This window comes from Lithobates pipiens, unplaced genomic scaffold, assembly GCF_037356315.1.
Source record: "Lithobates pipiens isolate NorthernLeopardFrog02 unplaced genomic scaffold, aLitPip1_a1.2 Scaffold_1, whole genome shotgun sequence".
NCBI classification, from domain to species: Eukaryota; Metazoa; Chordata; class Amphibia; order Anura; family Ranidae; genus Lithobates; species Lithobates pipiens.
Window position 1 is genome coordinate 64,757,045 of NW_027507685.1, and position 18,671 is coordinate 64,775,715.

At 41.1% G+C, this 18,671-nt stretch overlaps 1 protein-coding gene across 1 annotated transcript; it reads right to left on the reverse strand.

Moving 5' to 3' along the window:
• Positions 1–462: 462 nt before the first annotated feature.
• On the reverse strand, positions 463–17,440 carry LOC143988132 (olfactory receptor 6F1-like). The gene is made up of 2 exons (XM_077487455.1): positions 17,388–17,440; positions 463–2,037 (listed from the first exon to the last, which is right to left on the reverse strand). The coding sequence occupies exons 1-2, from the start codon at positions 17,427–17,429 to the stop codon at positions 1,069–1,071; spliced, it is 1,011 nt and encodes a 336-aa protein (XP_077343581.1). The 5' UTR covers positions 17,430–17,440; the 3' UTR covers positions 463–1,068.
• Positions 17,441–18,671: the final 1,231 nt, after the last annotated feature.

Genomic DNA, 18,671 nt, shown 5'->3' on the forward strand with positions numbered 1-18,671 from the left:
TATAAGGTTAAAAAAAAAAGGTTGAGCTAGAATAGACACTGAGTGGAGACGAAGATTAAATTGTTTAAAAGTATACTTACCTTTTTATTATTTCCAGGCATGCAAAGATATTGAATGTACATATGGCCACACCTGAAATCAGTTGAGAGAAGTACCAAGTATTTTATGAATAATGAATTATTTATTTTGTTTGCAAACTGTAATTATACCATTTATTCTATTATTATTTTGTTCATTTACACAGAATATATTTTTAAAAATACTGATAGATTATTGTTTTTTTTTATTTATTCATAATTATAAAGTTACATTTTTAAAAAAAAATTGTATAAAATTCTAAAATCTAGATCATATACTTATTTTCAATAAATTCCTTTTGAAAATAATTTTAATTGAACTGTTGTTTACATATTATTTTCAATCAATCACCCTTTTAAATTACATCACCATGGGCAGTACAGTGGTGTAGTGGTTAGCACTCTCACCTAGCAGTAAGAAGGTTGTTTGTTCAAATCCCAACCATGACACTACCTGCCTCGAGTTTGCAAGTTCTCCCTGTGCCTGCATGGGTTTCCTCTGGGTACTCCAGTTTCCTTCCACAATCCAAAGACATGCAGGTAGGTTAATTGGCTTCTGTCCAAAATTGGCCCTAATATATGAATGGGGACCTTGGACAGTGGGCTCCTTGCGGGTAGGGATCAATGTGAGTGTGCAATGTACAGGGATAGGGACAATTGTAGACACTCACTCAGGTTGAACTGGATGGGCTGGTATCTTAATTCAACCTAACAAACTATGAAACCATTGTGACCCGTTTCATTTATGCTTGCACAGTGTTGCCTGAGCAAGTGAGCATCATTTTCATGGTAAGTGCTTGCAGAGTAAGCTTGATAAATCAGGCCCATATCACCAGGAGCATTTTTTCACCAATCAATGTATGGGAAGTTTAGTATTAGCATAGCACAACATAGCTTACTGTGAACACAATACTAAGTGGTTTGTTTATCTCAATGAACATTTAATGGTTCTAAATATGATTACATTTTTGTAGGTCTTATAGACAGTTTTCTAATTGATATTGCTCTCTACAGAGAAAACAAATCTTTGAACTGTTTTCTTCATGGCATTATGTACCTCCTGGTTACGCAGAGTATAGATGATTGGATTTAAAAGAGGAGTTACTACTGATGGGATGATGGAAACAATTTTATTCAAGTGCATGAGGTCACCGGTGGTGGGTCTGACGAACATAAAGATGATAGGCCCGTAAAAAAGCAATACAACAATAAGGTGCGAAGCAAAAGTAGAGAATGTTTTGCGCCTCCCTATAGCTGTTGGAAACATCAGAGTTGTCCTGATTATGCAAATATAGGAGATAACAATTAAGAAAAAACAGCCTAATATTATGAACAAGCTAAGGCAAAAAAATAGCTTTTCAATGCTTGAAGTCTCAGAACAAGACAATTTGAGTATTGGCGCCAAGTCACAATAGTAATGATCAATTTGGTTCTTCCTACAAAATGACAAGTTTGCAATCTGTACACATGGAGTAATCATTGAAACAAAGCCACAAACCCCAGACCCGAGTATGAGTATGGTGCAAACTTTAGGATTGATGATTGCCATGTAGCGAAGAGGATTACAGACGGCCACATAACGATCATAAGCCATCACAGTCAGGAGAAAGATTTCAGTTGCTCCAAGAGAAAAATGAAAATAAAATTGTGTTATGCACCCAGCTGGGGATATTGCTTCCTTTGTAGTTTTAAGAGACCACAAGAGTCTGGGGATAGTGACTGAAGGATACCAAATCTCAATGAATGAAAGTCCACCGATGAAAAAGTACATAGGCTTATGAAGACGTCTTTCAGTTTTTACCATAATAATAATAAAGACATTAGCTGTCATTGTAACAACATATGCAATGCAAATTATTATGAAAAGACAAAACTTTGTCTTTTTCTGGATAGAGAATCCAATGAGCATAAATTCTGGTATAACTGTCTTGTTCTTATGTTTTACTGTCAACATGTTGACCTACAGATAAGGCAAAGAAGGAGGAGAGAACATGACATAGTTTATTACTGTAAAGTAGCACCAAGGATGTGAGTGCATTCTACCCTAGCTAATCTAATCTAGACTTTGGAGCCATCATGACCTCCCCTGACTGCAAAAGTCAAAATTGCCATGCACAGAGATTTTCCAACTTGTTCAGAAAATTCTTTATGAACTAACTTGATTCTTCATATTTCATTGTAGAAAAAATAAAGCTTGAATGGATATGCAATTGTTCCATTTGTTGAGCAGAACTAGGTATGTCTGCAGACTACATCTGCCTTGGCCTTCCATGGCTGAACCACCAGGGCCACTATTAACTTACTCAGATGATATGAGATGAACAAAACAGTATTGTGATCATCCATTTGCTCTCTATTTATGTACCTGGATCTACATTACGCTTTTAGAGAAATTGTGCCGTTTGTTGCTGGCACTATAGTATTTGCCATTTAACTGCTCCGCTTTGACTTAGATCTAGTGCCAAAACCCTAGTCAAAGTGAACCCTAGTTGTGTGAGAGGGTATTTTACTGAAATGGGGAAATTTGTAAAAAATGTATTGAAAGGTTGGAGCAGAATGACAGGAGCAAGTAATCAGTGGGTACTGTTAAAGTCTACCATCCTGGAGGCAACATGATTATATGTCAGGGAAGTTAGCAAGAATGAGTATAAAGCCCCGTACACACGAGAGGACTTATGTCCGACAGACTTCCGAAGGAGTTCTGCCGGAGTTCTGCCGGAGTTCCGACAGAGTTCTGATGGACTTTTCGACTGAGCGGACTTGGCCACACACAATCACACCAAACTCCGACGGATTCGAGCGTGATGACGTACGACTGGACTCGAATAAGGAAGTTCATAGCCAGTAGCCAATAGCTGCCCTAGCGTCGGTTTTAGTCCGTTGGAATAGCATACACACGAGCAAATTTTTCGGTAGGAACTGGGTCCGGCGGAGTTCCGTCGGAAAAATTTGAAGCATGTTCCATTTTCTAAAGTCCGTCAGACTTTTGCAAATCAAAAGTCCATTGCAGCCCACACACAATCGAATAGTCTGACGGAATCATTCCGTCGGACTTTGGATGTTGAAAAGTCCGCTCGTGTGTACGGGGCTTAAGAAAAAAGAGGTAAGTAGGATAGTCAAGGAAAAAAATCAGCATATATTCACGATGCACAAGTATTTCTCGGGGACCTTGGTGGTTCTCACTGGTGAGTGTGTGACCCCGAACGGCCGGGATGCAGACCATTTGGGACACTTCATATTTCCAGATGAGCTCTTTATGCCCTATGTTGTTTGTGTTAATTTTTTTTTTCTTTTTTGTCATTGTTACTTTCCGTTGCATTTTGACCCTGCTGGGTTGGATGGAAGGGTTGGGACTTCTCTTATTGGGCCTTGGCTAACCTTTCCCCCACATAGGATAGTGTACACTCCCGGAATTTTGGGGGACGTATTCTATTACAAGATTATTACTTGCAAGATTTAGTTTCATCAGGGTATTGCCCTGAACTTGATAGTTCCTACCCTTTACTTTGTGCACATCTAATTGTTCTCCTGTCTGTTCCCCTACTTCCCCCTTATTTACCTTCCCCCTCCCTCAACATGACAATGGACAACATTAGAGTGGTGTCATTGAATCTGAAAGGCCTCAACATATCAGGGAAAAGATGCATGCTATTGAATGACTTTAAACATTCTCATGCTGATGTAGCTTTTATCCAGGGGACCCACTTTAACCACTTCCCACCCGGCCAATGTATATATACGGCCGGGTGGGAGCCGCCTGCTCCTGATAGGACGTTCAGGAACGTCCTTCAGGAGTAGCGGGATCGCGCGCGCGCGCGCCCGCGCAGCGGCGCGATCCCGATGTGCTCGTGTCACCCGGACACGGCACATCTCAGATCGGCAGGAGGGCTCTGTGATTGGCCCTCCTGATCACATGACGGCCGTGTCCAATCACGGCCGTCATGTGATGTAAACAAACAGCCGGTTGCTAGGCAATCGGCTCTCCTCTCCTCACACGGAAGTCATCGCAGAGGAGAGGAGAGCGGATCGCTGCAGCCGGCTGATGATCAGTGAGTATGGGCTGCTTTTCACAGCTTTTTACTCACTGATCATCAGTGTAGTGTCAACACACAACACACCACACAGTACAAACACAGTCCCCACATATGTCCCCAAAACACACATGTCCCAAAACATACATGTCCCCAAATAATAAAAACACATGTCCCTAATAATAAAAACATGTCCCCCACATATGTCCCACTAAAATCACATGTCCCAATGATTATCTGCACACATATGTACGTGATCACCTGCACACATATGTACATGATCATTTGCGTACATATGTCCGTGATCACACAAACCAATTATTATACACTTAACGGAATTTTTTTTACCAAAAACATGTAGCAGAATACATTTTGGCTTAAATTTATGACAAAATTTGATTTTATTGGATTTCTTTTCAAATAGAAAAAAGAAAATATTGTTTTTTTCCCAAATTTCCGCTTTTTTTGCGCTTATATCGCAAAAAAAAAAAACGGAGTCGTGAATAAATACCACCAAAATAAAGCTCTATTTGTGCGAACAAAATGATAACAATTTCATTTGGGTACAGTGTAGCATGACCGCGCAATTGTCACTGAAAGCGCTAGAGCGCTGAAAGCTGAAATTTGGGCTGGGAAGGAAGGGGGTGAAAGTGCCCTGTATTGAAGTGGTTAAGAATGACAAACACCCAATTCTCAAAAACAGATTTTATCCACTGACGTATCACTCCACTAACCCAACAGCTAAGTCCAAAGTTTCCATATTGCTGTCCAGTAAAATTCCCTGGAAGTGTCAAGACTCTTTTAAAGATCCCACCGGACGGTATGTGTTCCTTAAGGGCCTTATAGGGGAAGTGCAGGTGACTCTGGCAACTCTATATGACCCCAATGAACATCAAGATATCTTTATTCTTCATACCCTGGAAACACTTCTGGAATTCACAGAATGCCATTTGATCCTTGGTGGGGACTTTAATGTCCCCCTACTCCCCTTAGAGGACACCTCCTCAGGTTCTTCCTCTGTCCCCTGACAAGGGCTCAATTGATATTTGGAGGTTACAGCACTCTGGGGAAAGGGATTATACCTTCTACTCTTCCCCACATAAAGTTTATACCAGGATAGACCAATTAGGTGTACTCATTAAATATTGGTCCTGAATAAAACGGCATGAAATGAACAACTCACTAGATTCCTCGACAAACTGTCCTCCACTGAGTCTTGCCACAAACACACTTCCTGTCCCACTCTGGAGATGGAGCCTGGGTTGTTACGCAAACAGATCATTGACCTGTTACACTATAAAGCCAAAGCGGCATTACAATTTTGCCATTAAACGAGCTATGAGTCGGGAGACAAATGTGGGAAAGTGTTAGCTAAGATGGTTAGGGAACATAAGTTGTCCACCTATATCCCCCAAATTATAACCCCCAGTGGTCAGAAAGGGGTACTGCCCACACAAATTACAGAAGAATTTAGAGATTTCTATTCCTCTCTTTATAACTTACCGAACAGATCACCTCCTCAGGCTGCTATAGAGGAATATATTATGTCTTCCCAACTCCTCTCCCTCTCTAGAAGAATTCGATTTCCCTATCACCTTAGAGGAACGTCAGCAAGCTGTAGGCGCTATGAAACCAGGTAAAACCCTTTTCCCGATATTAGGCCCTCAAATGGTTAATCTTTTCAACGCAATCGGTTCGGACACAATTTACCCTAAGGATACCCTGGGAGCTCATGTCTATGTAATCCATAAGGAAGGAAAGGACCCCAAGTCTTGCGGTAGCTACAGGCCCATCTCTCTCTTGAACATCGACTTAAAACTATTTACCATGATCTTGGCTACCCGGCTGGCCCAACATCTCCAGAAGTTGATTCATCTTGATCGGGTGGGCTTTATTCCCACCAGAGAGGTGAGGGATAACAGAACCAAAGTACTTTACCTCCTTCATGTCACAAATTCTACCAGTACACCATACGTTTTTCTAAGTACTGATGCCGAAATGGCATTTGACCGAGTGAACTAGAACTTTATGTTCTCAGTGCTTCGTCATATTGGCCTAGGTGAAATGATGCTCAGCTGGATAGTCAATATCTATTCCAACCCGACAGCCCAGGTGAAATCAAATTAACTTCTCTCTGACCCCTTTCGCATTGGTAATGGGACAAGACAGGGGTGGCCTCTGTCCCCTCTCCTCTTTGCTCTCTCCTTAGAACTATTCCTTTGTAAAATCATAATGAGTCCAGATATACAGGGGATATCGTTTGGTTGCATCCAACATAAGATATCACCCCAGGCAGATGACCTATTCTTCTCCCTGACAAACTCTGCGATATCACTACCTAACCTCCTCCGAGAATTTGACTTATACAGAACACTTTCGAACCTGAAAATGAACTTCTCCAAATCAGAAGCTATGGAAGTTGAGATACACCCCCCCCCCCCCACACACACACACACACACACACCCTACCATCCCTACAATCTAGTTTCCATTTTTTATGAACAAATTCTGCTTTAAAATACCTGGGTACATACATCCCGTCTGCTCTCTCCTGTATTTATGAACACAATTTTCCACCTTTATTGGCAAAAACCTGTGTCCTATTAGAAAACTGGCATAAAGGCTTACACTCCTGGTTTGGCAGATGCAACCTCCACAAATGTGCATTCTACCGAAGTATCTATACCTCTTGCAAGCTTTGCCCATTTGGATACCACTATCTTACTTTAAACAAGTCCAGGCACTCTTCATCCGTTTTATTTGGGCTCACAGAAAACCCTGCCTCCCTGTACCCAATTATCTCTCCCGAAACAATACGATGGTCTGGCACTACCTGATATTCAGGCATACTACCAGGCAATCCATCTAGGCAAAGTTTGTGTACAACTGGAACAAGCCCAAACAGACATACTCCTGAAGAGTGCACCTTGGTTTTAGGATTCTTTGCCTCAGAAGGTAAAATCGCATCCAATAACAGGGACAACACTACTACAGAGTTCCCAAGCCTCTCTGCAAACCTCCCTCATGACGAAAGATTCTTTATTATCCCCGATCCTAGGATACCCCCCAAAATACAAGAAACAAATTTCAAAATACTGATCATATGGTACCTCACACCTCTTAGCCCTTGTACACATGGTCGGAGATTCCGACGGAATGTGTCCGATCAGACCGTATTGTCGGATAATCCGACTCTGTGTGGTCTCCATCGGACTGTTTCCATCAGAATATCCGACGGACCAAGTTTTCCAACTTGTCTATAAAATTTTCGGACAACATGATCCGATCGGACTTTGTCCGATCATGTGTAGAGAATTTCGATCGGACAAAGTGCCACGCATGCTCAGATCAAATTCCTAAACCAAAGCTATTGGCTACTAGCCTGAATGTAGTCCCATCCTAACGAAATAACGTCATCACGTTAAGTATGATCGGATTTTCTGACAACTTTGTCCGACTGTGAGTATGCAACAGTTTTTGTGACAAAATCCGTAGGACAAAATCCGACGGATTTGGTTGTCGGAATGTCCGACCATGTGTACAAGGGCTTAGACAGCATAAATACTACCCTGCCATCTCGGACCATTGTTGGTGTTGCCGGGAAGACAGGAGAACACTGCTGCACATTTTTTGGTCTTGCCCTAAATTGATGAATTTCTGGGTAGATGTCCGTACCATCACCCAGAAATTCACAGAATACAAGATACCTGATGATCTGGCATTTTTCCTGTTGCATGCATCAAATATCCCTGCTATAACCTATAAAAAGTCCATTGTATGGCCGCTAAGGCCTGCATCCCTCTTTACTGGAAACAGCAATATCCACTGACCCACCACAAATTGGCTGCAAAGGTGGAAGATATAAACAAGATTGAAGACTTAATTCTCACAGCCCTACATAAACGTGAGAAATACACAAAGACCTGGAGTCTCTGGAAAATGTTTACTCTCTCTGATGAAGGAAACACCCTCTTTGGAACATAGGCCTTGCATAAAAGTTTTAAGTAGCTACCTATCTCTGTAGTCCTGAGTCACAGTCGTCTCCTTACCTACATTGTCCCCCCCCCCTTCATTCTACCACTTACTACTCTACCCTTTTCTTTCTCTCTTTCTCTGTCACTACTCAAGAAAAGCAGAAATTAAGTTTGGGGGACCCTATTATTAACCACGCTTTAGTCACTATTGTGAGATATGATACTAATGAGTGAAAAAACTGCAAATTCCTTCGTGAAGTTTACCAATGTACGCTGTGACTATGCCTTATGTATACCTGTTTTATATGATCCGAGATATGTTATTGCAGACTCAATTATCCTTATGTTATCATTGTAATGCTTGGGTCTCGCTCTTTATTAGATTTCAATTAAAATGATATTTGAAAAAAAAAGCAGCATATAAAAGATACAATGAAACAGGAGGTGAAGCTGACAGAGAAGAGTATAAAAATGGACAAAAGGAGGCCAAACACATTATCAGTTCTGTCTAAGCAGAGAGAGAGGAGGAAATTGCTATTGCTATGAAGAAATGAGATAAAACCTTTTTTAGGTACATTAGTGATAGAAGGAAAAAACACAATGGGATCACTAAAATGAAAACTGGGCACAACACTTATGTTGACGGAGACAGGTTTTCCACCTTAATGCATTCTATGCTTTAACCACTTACGGACCGCCCTCTTTCTAATAAAAGTGGTTTCCAAGGAGGATTCACCGCAAGATCACTTTTATCGGGGGGTGGGAGAGGGCCCCCCTCCTGCCGCGTTCTGGTCATCTCCACCGATTACCTGAGCTGCCGGTAGCATCCTCTCCCCTGACAGGCCTGGTGCTGAGTGAGGGAAAGATGGCCCCTACTCGGTTCCATAAAATTGGATGACGGAAGCAACATCAAACATCCCTTCCACCCAATGGTCTTAACCACTTAAGGACAGGAAGGATTTGCCCCCTTAATGACCAGGCCCTTTTTTTAGCTTTATTTTGGTGGTATTTGATCACTTCTGTGAGTTTTTCTTTTTTTGAGCTATAAACAAAAAAAGACTATATAATAAATATCTAAAAAAAATTGTAAAAAAACTAATTATTTCATTAGTTTAGGCCCATATGTATGCGTCTACAAAATAGGAGATTGATTTATGGCATTTTTATTATAATTTTTGTTATTTACTAGTAATAGTGGTGATCAGTGATTTTTAGTGGGCCTGTGACATTGCAACGGACAGATCAAACACTTTTGACACTTTTTTGGAACCAGTGACATTTATACAATGATCAGTGCTAAAAATAGCCACTGATTACTGTATAAATGTCACTGGCAGGGAAGGGGTTAACACTAGGGGTTAAGTGTTCCCTAGGGAGGTGTTCCCTATGGAGGTGTTTCTTACTGTGGGGGGAGTGTAGTGACAGGAGGAGGAGACAGATCACTGTTCCTAATCACTAGGAACAGCTAGAAACAGCAGATCTGTCTCTCTTCCCCTGACAGAACAGGGATCTGTCTGTTTACATTGAGAGATCTCCATTCTGTCTCTCTCAGGAGCGATCGCGGGTGGCCGTCCACGCACATCGGCTCCAGCGTTGTGCCCCCTAGAGGCCCTAAAGCGGCCGACGCACAATGATAGCAATTCACCCAGGAGAGCCGAGCTGCCGCATTGCAACTGCAGCGGCTGGTCTTTAAGTGGTTAAGGGGAATTCTTTTTTTTTGTTAAAGACATTTATTTATTTATTGCATTTAAGTGTAAATGGGAGATCTGAGGGCTTTTTGACCCCAGATCTCACATTTAAGAGGTCCTTATTATTCTTTTTTTCCATTACAAGGGATGTTTACATTCCTAGTAATAGGAATAAAAGTGATCTAAAGGACCTTAAAAGGACAGTGAAAGAATAAAAAGTTAAATAAATGAGAAAAAAATGTAAGTAAATTTAAAGCGCCCCATCCCGCTGAACTTGTGCACAGAAGCGAATGCATAATTAGGTCATGCCTGCATATGAAAACGGTGTTCAAACCACACATGTGAGGTATTGTTGCGATCATTAAAGTGAGAGCAATAATTCTAGCAAAAGACCTCTTCTGTATCTCAAAACTGGTAACCTGTAGAAAGTTTTCAACATCGCCTATGGGGATTTTTAAGGGTCAAAGTTTGTCGCCATTCCACGAGCGGCGTAAATTGACATGACATGTTGGGTATCAATTTACTCAGCGTATGATTATCATTCACAATATAAAAAAAATGGGCAAACTTTACTGTTGTCTTATTTTTTAATTCAAAAAAATTTTCCCAAAAAATTGCGCATGTAAGACCGCTGCGCAAATATGGTGTGATATAAAGTATTGGAATGACGGCAATTTTAGGGTGTCTGGAAAAAATATATATAATGCTTGGGGGTTCTAAGAAATTTTCTAGCAAAAAAAAAATTATTTTAACTTGTAAAAACTAAGTTTGAAAAATAGGCCTGGTCCTTAAAGTGGAACTTTCGTTATTTTTTCATCTTTCCATCTATAAAATCTTCTGCCCTTGTTGCTTTAACTTTGGATAGTAAAACCTTTTTTTTCTGCCAATAAATACCTTATACTTAAACAGTCCTGTTTCTTGTCTGGAAAAAAATGCCTCGGCATATGACATCATGCACAGCTCTCTCTCTCACTCTCGTGAGAGTTTGCCAGGAAAGGGGGGTGAGTCATAAGAGGGCCAATGATAGCTGCGGGCTGCAGAGCTAGAGGTGTGCCTCTGTGTTTCTGTGTAAATCCAGGAAGTGAACAGGCAGCAGCTTCAGCTGCCCACGGTTATGTGGTTGCAGCCAAACTCAGTGGAGGGAGAACTCTGCAGAATATTTGGCAAGTACAGAATCCCAGTATATAGAAAATAATATGCAAAGTGATTGGAGAGAAGATTCAGAATGTCAAAGCTGTTTTATATACAAATTATGTGAGCAGACTGCAGTTCCGCTTTAAGTAATTAAGGTGAAAAACCTTCTGTGCTGCAGCTGGTCCCAGAGCCTCCCCTTTTTCTTACCTGAGCCTGCACATTCCAGTGATGCGCATGAGCCCAGCAGCTCTAGCCGCTGTCTCTGTCCTCATTTGATAGATTGATAGCAGCAGGAGCCTTTGGCTCCTGCTGTTGTCAATCAAATACAGTGACACAGGAACAGGGGGTGGGCCGAGTCTTGCTGTCTGTGGCAATGGAAGCAGCAGCGGGACTCATGAACATGCGCGCATGGGTGCCCCCAAGGAATGCGGCTCTCTGTGGGTGATCTGTCTCTAGGACAGAGAGCTAAACATCTCTGCTCCATAATCTCCAGATACCATATTTCTTTGACTTTAAATTTATTGGAACAAGTCAGGTGAAACTACAAATTTATAAAATAAACATTAATCAGTACAATTTTGCATATAATAAAGAAACAATGCTCTATAACACAGAATGGGATAACAAGAACTCACTTTTTAAGCTCGCTAAGGGGTGATGACGAGAGATTGCTTAGTTACATAGTTAGATAGTTACATACCGGTAGTAGCTGAGGTTGAAAAAAGACACAAGTTCATCAAGTCCAACCTATGTGTGTGATTATATGTCAGTATTACATTGTATATCACTGTATGTTGTGGTCGTTCAGGTGCTTATCTAATATTTTTTGAAACCATCGATGCTCCCCACTGAGACCACCACCTGTGGAAGGGAATTCCACATCCTTGCTACTCTTACAGTAAAGAACCTTCTACGTACTTTAAAGCGGTTCTTCACCCTAAAGGGGAAGTTCCGCTAATCTGATCCCTCCCCCCCTCCGGTGCCACAATCGGCACCTTTCAGGGGGGAGGGGGGGTGCAGTTACCTGGATAATCCAGTTAACTGCACACACTTCCGGCCAGACCGCCGCAGAACCCCCGCAGACGCTCCGCCCCCCCCCCCCGTTGTGTTCTGGGAAACACACAGTTCCCAGAGACACAGCGGGGGACCATAAGAGACGCGCAGCGCGACTCGCGCATGCGCAGTAGGGAACCGGGCAGTGAAGCTGTCATGCTTCACTTCCCGATTCCCTGACAGAGGATGGCGGCGGTGGCAGCAGCGAGACGAGCGATCGCTCGTCATCTGCCGCCGACATCGCTGGAACCTGGGACAGGTAAGTGTGATTTTATTAAAAGTCAGCAGCTGCAATATTAGTAGCTGCTGGCTTTTAATATTTTTTTTTAGGTGCAGCTCCTCTTTAAGGTTAAACCTCTTTTCTTCTAATTTTAATGAGTTGCCACATGTCTTGTTACATTCTCTTCCGCGAAAAAAAGTTTTATCCCTATTATGGGGGTCACCAGTATGGTATTTATAAATTTAAATCATATCCCCTCTCAAGCGTCTCTTCTCCAGAGAGAATAAGTTCAGGGCTTGTAACCTTTCCTCATAACCAATAGTTGCCCTTCTTTGTATTCGCTCCATTTCCAGTACATCCTTCCTGAGGACTGGTGTTCAGAACTGGACAGCATACTCTAGGTGCAGCCAGACCAGAGCCTTGTAGAGCTGGAAAAATACTGTTTTATCTCTGGAATGGATCCCCTTTTTAATGCATGCCAATATTCTGCTTGCTTTGTTAGCAGCAGCTTGGCATTGCATGCCATTGCTGAGCCTATCATCTACTAGGACTTTTCCCATCCTAGATTCCCCCAGAGGTTCTCCCTCCAGTGTATAGATTGCATTCATATTTTTGCCACCCAAATGCATTATTTTATATTTTTCTACCTTAAACCTCATTTGCCATGTAGTTGCCCACCCCATTATTTGTTCAGATCTTTTTGCAAGGTTTCCACATCCTGCGGAGAAGTTATTGCCCTGCTAATCTTAGCATCATCCGCAAATACAGAGATTGAACTGTTTACCCCATCCTCCAGGTTATTAATGAACAAAATAAATAGTATTGGTCCCAGCACAGAACCCTGGGGGACCCCACAACCCACCTCTGACCATTTTGAGTACTCCCCATTTATCACCACCCTCTGAATTCACCCTTGTAGCCAGTTTTCAATCCATGTGCTCACCCTATGGTCCATGCGATAGTATTTTGTACAGTAAATATTTATGGGGAACTGTGTTGTATGCTTTTGCAAAATCCAGATACACTATGTCTACAGGCCTTCCTTTATCTAGATGGCAGCTCACCTCCTCATAGAAGGTTAATAGATTGGTTTGGCAAGAACGATTCTTCATGAATCCATGCTGATTACTGCTAATTATACCGTTCTTGTTACTAAAATCTTGTATATAGTCCCTTATCATCCCCTCAAAGAGCTTGCATACTATTGATCTTAGGCTAACTGATCTGTAATTTCCAGGGATGTATTTTGGGCCCTTTTTAAATATTGGTGCTACATTGGCTTTTCTCCATTCACCTGGTACCATTCCAGTCAGTAGACTATCAGTAAAAATTAGGAATAATGGTCTAGCAATTATTTGACTGAGTTCCCTAAGTACCCTCGGATGCAAGCCATCTAGTCCCAGTGATTTATTAATGTTAAGTTTAATGTCCTCTGTTAACCACGGTGGTGCTTCCTCTGATGTGTCATAAGGATAAACACTGCAGTTTTGGTTACTGAAGCCCCCAGATTTCCTTGTGAAGACTGAGGAGAAGAATAAATTCAATACCTTTGCCATCTCCACCATCCTTTGTAACCAGATGTCCTTCCTCCTTCTTTATGGGGCCAATATGGTCTGTCCTCCCTTTTTTACTGTTTACATACTTAAAGAATTTCTTGTGATTTTTTTTGCTCTCCTCTGCTATGTGTCTTTCGTGTTCTATCTTAGCCACCCTAATTGCACCCTTACATTTGTTGCATTCTTTATAAAGTCTGAATGCTGATGATGATCCCTCAACTTTGTATTTTTTGAAGGCCTTCTCCTTTGCTTTTATATGCATTTTTACATTGGAGTTAAGCCATCCAGGACTTTTGTTTGCTCTTTTAAATTTATTACCCAATGGGATGCATTGGCTAATGCCCTTATTTAATATGCTCTTAAAGCAAACCCATCTCTCCTCCGTGTTCTTTGTTCCTAAGATTTTATCCTGAATCATGCCTTCTAACAAGGTTCGTAGTTTGGGGAAGTTGGCTCTTTTGAAAGTCAGTGTCTTTGTATTCCCCTTATGTTTCCTATTTGTGTGATTTATACTGAAGCCAATTGACCTGTGATCACTGTTTTCTAAATTGCCCCATATTTCCACATCCGTGATCAAGTTTCTATTGTTGGTAATCAGTAGATCCAGTAACACTTTATTTCTAGCTGGTGCATCTACCATCTGAACCATGAAATTTCCCTGCAAGACATTTAGGAACTGGAGAGCATTAGACTAATGCATGGTTCCCTCCGCCCAGTCTATGTCTGGATAATTAAAATCCCCCAAATGATAACACTTCCCATCCTTGCTGCTAGATAATTCTCCCAGAATGCACTGATACCTAACAACTTAATTAACACATTCTAAGAGAATACAATATATAACCTCTATAAACAGCAAAGCTATACAAGGAAGGGAACAGTAGGTGGCACCTGCACTCTGCATATAACTAGCTTGGTGTAAATCAAGAACACCCATAAACATAAGTAAGCAAATAAACATAAGTAAACTGGATAGAAGCCCGGTGGGCATAACACTCCCAGTCTGACGTCATGTGATGTCACTTACAGTCTTCTGTAGAAAGCAACAAAACAAGTTCGGCCACTGGTCTTAGGAATACTTTGGCCTCATTCTGCCGGAAGATCTTGACTTCAACTTTATGGACATGCTTGTCTTCACTTGGTAGAACTCTAGTGACCAGACCAGACCTAAAGGCTACTCATTCCTTCGTGTCTGGCAATCTCTCATGAGCACATCACCAGGTTTAAGATTAGGTTTTTCAATATGCCATTTTCTCCTTGGTTAAAGAGTGGAGATATATTTCCTCCACTGACTCCAGAAGGTATCAGCAAGGGTTTGTATTTGTCTCCACTGATGTTTGTAAAGGTCCTTTTCACAAAACTCTTCAGCAGGAGCACCAACAAGGCCAGTCTTTTGAGTGAGTAACATAACAGGTGTGAGAATCACTTGATCCTCAGAGTCACTTGAAATAGATGTCAAAGGTCTGGCATTAATGATGGCTGTGACCTCTGCCATAAAGGTCACTAGGCATTCATGTGTAAGCCTTGCAGTTCCTACTTGCAAAAAGATGGAGTCCAGAATTCTGCGGGCTATGCCTATCATCCTTTCCCAAACACCTCCCATGTGAGAAGAGTAAGGTGGGTTGAAAGTCCATGTGCAGCCTTGCTTACTCAAGTATCTTTTTACACTGAGAGTGTCCAAGTTGGAAGGAATTTGCAGCTCCTTTGCTGCTCCTACAAAATCAGAACCTCTGTCAGAGCGAATAAGTTTCACTGGGGCTCTGATTGCAATGAAACGTCTAAGAGGATTAATGAAACTTGAAGTGTCTATTGTTTCAATCACTTCAATATGGACAACTCAAATAGACATGCAGGTCAATATGACTGCCCAGCGTTTACTGTCTGAATGTCCCCCTTTGGTGTACCGGGTGGTGACAGACCAGGGACCAAAAACATCAAGTCCAACATTAGTGAAAGGCGGATTCATGCTAAAGTCTGTCAGATGGTATATTGGCCATCTTTTGTGTCTGTAACATTCCACAAAATTTATGGCAGATAACACACATGAAGAGGAACCTGCTCACTTTATTGTCCGTGTAGAACTCAGCTTCTTGAATCTCTATCTTTGTCTCCGTTGCAATTAATTCAGCTAGCTCTACAGCCAATACTGCAGCACAAAGTTCCAATCTAGGTATGGTGTGTTCAGGGAGTGGTGCAAGTTTTACTTTACCCTTTACAAACCCGATATGGCATTGCCCTTTAGTGTCTATGGTCTTGAGCTAGGCTACAGTAGCATTTGGCTTAACGGAAGCATCAGAAAATACACAGAGTATTTGCATCTGAACTTCTGTTGATGGCATGGAGGCATATGGGAGTGGAACTTTGAGGTTAGATAGGGCTTTTAATGAGTCCTTCCACTCTACCCATAGGTTCTTCCTGTTGATGGGGAGAGGGTTGTCCCAGTCTAACATCTCACAGGTTATGTCTCTTTTTCCCCATACACACTATCAGATTTTCTGCAGATTTTATCCTTCAAGTTTACCAAAATCATCAATGCCTGATTGCATACAAATTGAAACTCCTAAGGTTTGACTTCATATTATATGGTTTTGGTAAATCTGAAGCAGAAAAACTGATAGTGTGTATGGGGCTTAAGTCGTGTTTTACCCCGGATGATAACAGGTGCTGAAAAACCCATAGGATCATATGGGCTGTTTATGGTAGACAGGACACCTCTATGGATAAAGGGCTTTTCCTCTGTGTTTACTTGGAAAGTAAAAATGTGACATTTTAATTCCCAAAGCAAACCAAGGCTGCATTGTATGGGAAGTGAGTCTGTGCCCTAATCTAAGTCTTTTAACTCACTAGAATGATCTTGGGCAGGAAGGGCTTCTATAAGATTTTCTATAACTTCCCTACTGTTTGAAGCAATCTTATGAAGTCTTAAGTTGGAGCAAGCAAGCATTGCCTGAGCTCTTTTGAGGAGACTGATTGCGGCTTCATTTGTGATGTAAAAAACATTTGCAAAGAGTGGTTGTATTGCCTTTACTTCTACTTTGTTTTTATATCTGCCTGAAGTGCACTTTAGAATAAAATATTGGAAACTTATAAAAAACATTAAAATTAAATTAAAATTAAATTAAAATCTCACCAATCCAATCACAGCACACTCCCTTAAAGTGTGGTATAAACTGTGGACCCCCCATATTCTTCAATCCCCCCACAACCCATTACAATCCTACCTTAAGAACCCGTCTTTTTACCCAGCAATAGCCTCCCCCTCCTCATTTCAAGCCTGGTGTTCAGTTCGTCTTCTGCACCTCCATACTTTTACCACCAACTCTGACTTCAAATCTTTTCTCACCCTATTGATGTAAAACATACTTAACCCACTGTGAAATCCTTTATCTACCTAAGTAATCAGATCTTCTGCCCCTGACAAGTAATGTCTTGTATTGCCTAGCACCCATAGATCTGAATACCTTATTGTACCCCCAGTTCTCCTGTTGTACATTTTTCTTTTTTGTTGCTCTTGTACATCTCACAATGGTTTCCTTGCCCACAGTATATGTTGTTAACTAAACCCTTCTTTCCTAAAAAAATGTTTGAACAAGAAAAAAAAATTACATTTTTTAAATTTTATGTTGTATACAGCATGCTGTAGTTCTGCTTTACCTGCCACAGTGTGAGATCTAGTGTAAGATATTCCAGCATCATGTTTTTGTTCATTCTTTCTGCAATACTAAGGGAGGGTATATTACTTTATATATATATAGCTAGTATAAGCCTCCACTGATGAATAGACATCTATAAATATTACCAAATCCCATTAGTGTATACATACAGGGGAATAATTTTACTTAATGTTATATGTAGGAAGGGAATACATTCCTAAGAAAACTTTTATATCAATTATTTAATTCAGTAACACAAACTTTGAATGTGAACCTGCAATGTTCACTAAAGTTTATAAAGTTAATATTACTGGTCCATACCTGTGTTTGTCTTCAAATCAGTTTCCTGTTAGTCTGGGGAGATGCCTCGATCCTAACGCCATATTGTATAGACTGCCTTGACTGTTTTCAAGGTCAAAAATAAAAGAAATCTGTATAGAAAGAAATATAGGGATTACATTACTGACATTTCCTCTCTAAAAAATGATTAATTCTAGTATTTTTAATACGTTGTAAGTTATTTAATACTTTGTAAGCTCTAAAAATTCTTGCTGAACAGGAGTTTTCTTTCATGGCAGTAACTCAAAAAGTACAGACCCAGATAAGCATTATGATAGCCAGGCAACCAGCATTTTCATAAGGAGGTCAACAATAGCAGGCTAGATATTTCTGTCTTCACGTGTTTCTTTCAAGTCCTGCCCTTATGGCACTAAACTCTGACCCCCATTATTGTACAGTCAATGTAAAGGATTCGGGAGTTTGGGGAATGTAAAACATAGCACAATGAGAGAATTATGACAGTACAGTGTTGGTTAGTGGGGAAGGGCTTTGTTGCACATGTACCAATGTAGAAAGCATTTTAATACCATGTAGTGGGAATCAGGCTTTTACGTTAAATATCAGGGTTATGGCTGCAGCTAGATGCCCTAACTCCGGTATCGTTTTTTCCCCTTAGGCAGCGCGCTTTCCGATAAAAGTGATCCCAGTGGCAGATTTGCCGTAAGATCACTTTTAGAAGCAAGAGATTTGCTCCCCCCACCATTTCCTGGTCATTTCCGGGCTTACTGGAACTGTTGATAATGCCCGGAGGTAATCCAATGTGACCGATGCCTGGGCAGGAAGTCGAGCGAGGGCAAGATGGCCCCCACTCAGCTCTATGCTTTTGGAGGACCCAAGCGACCTCTGACTTCACTTCCAGTTGCCAGGCATAATCACATTATTTTTAATTATTTTTAGTCAAAATGTTAATTTTTTTATTTTTTTGCCTTTGCTTTAAAAGATAAAT

Coding starts and splice junctions, on each gene's coding strand:
- LOC143988132 (XM_077487455.1), bottom strand. CDS start 17,429: ATGATGCTGGAATATCTTACACTAGATCTCACACTGTGGCAG. Junction 2,038..17,387: donor TAGATCTCACACTGTGGCAG/GTAAAGCAGAAC, acceptor CCTTATCTGTAG/GTCAACATGTTGACAGTAAA.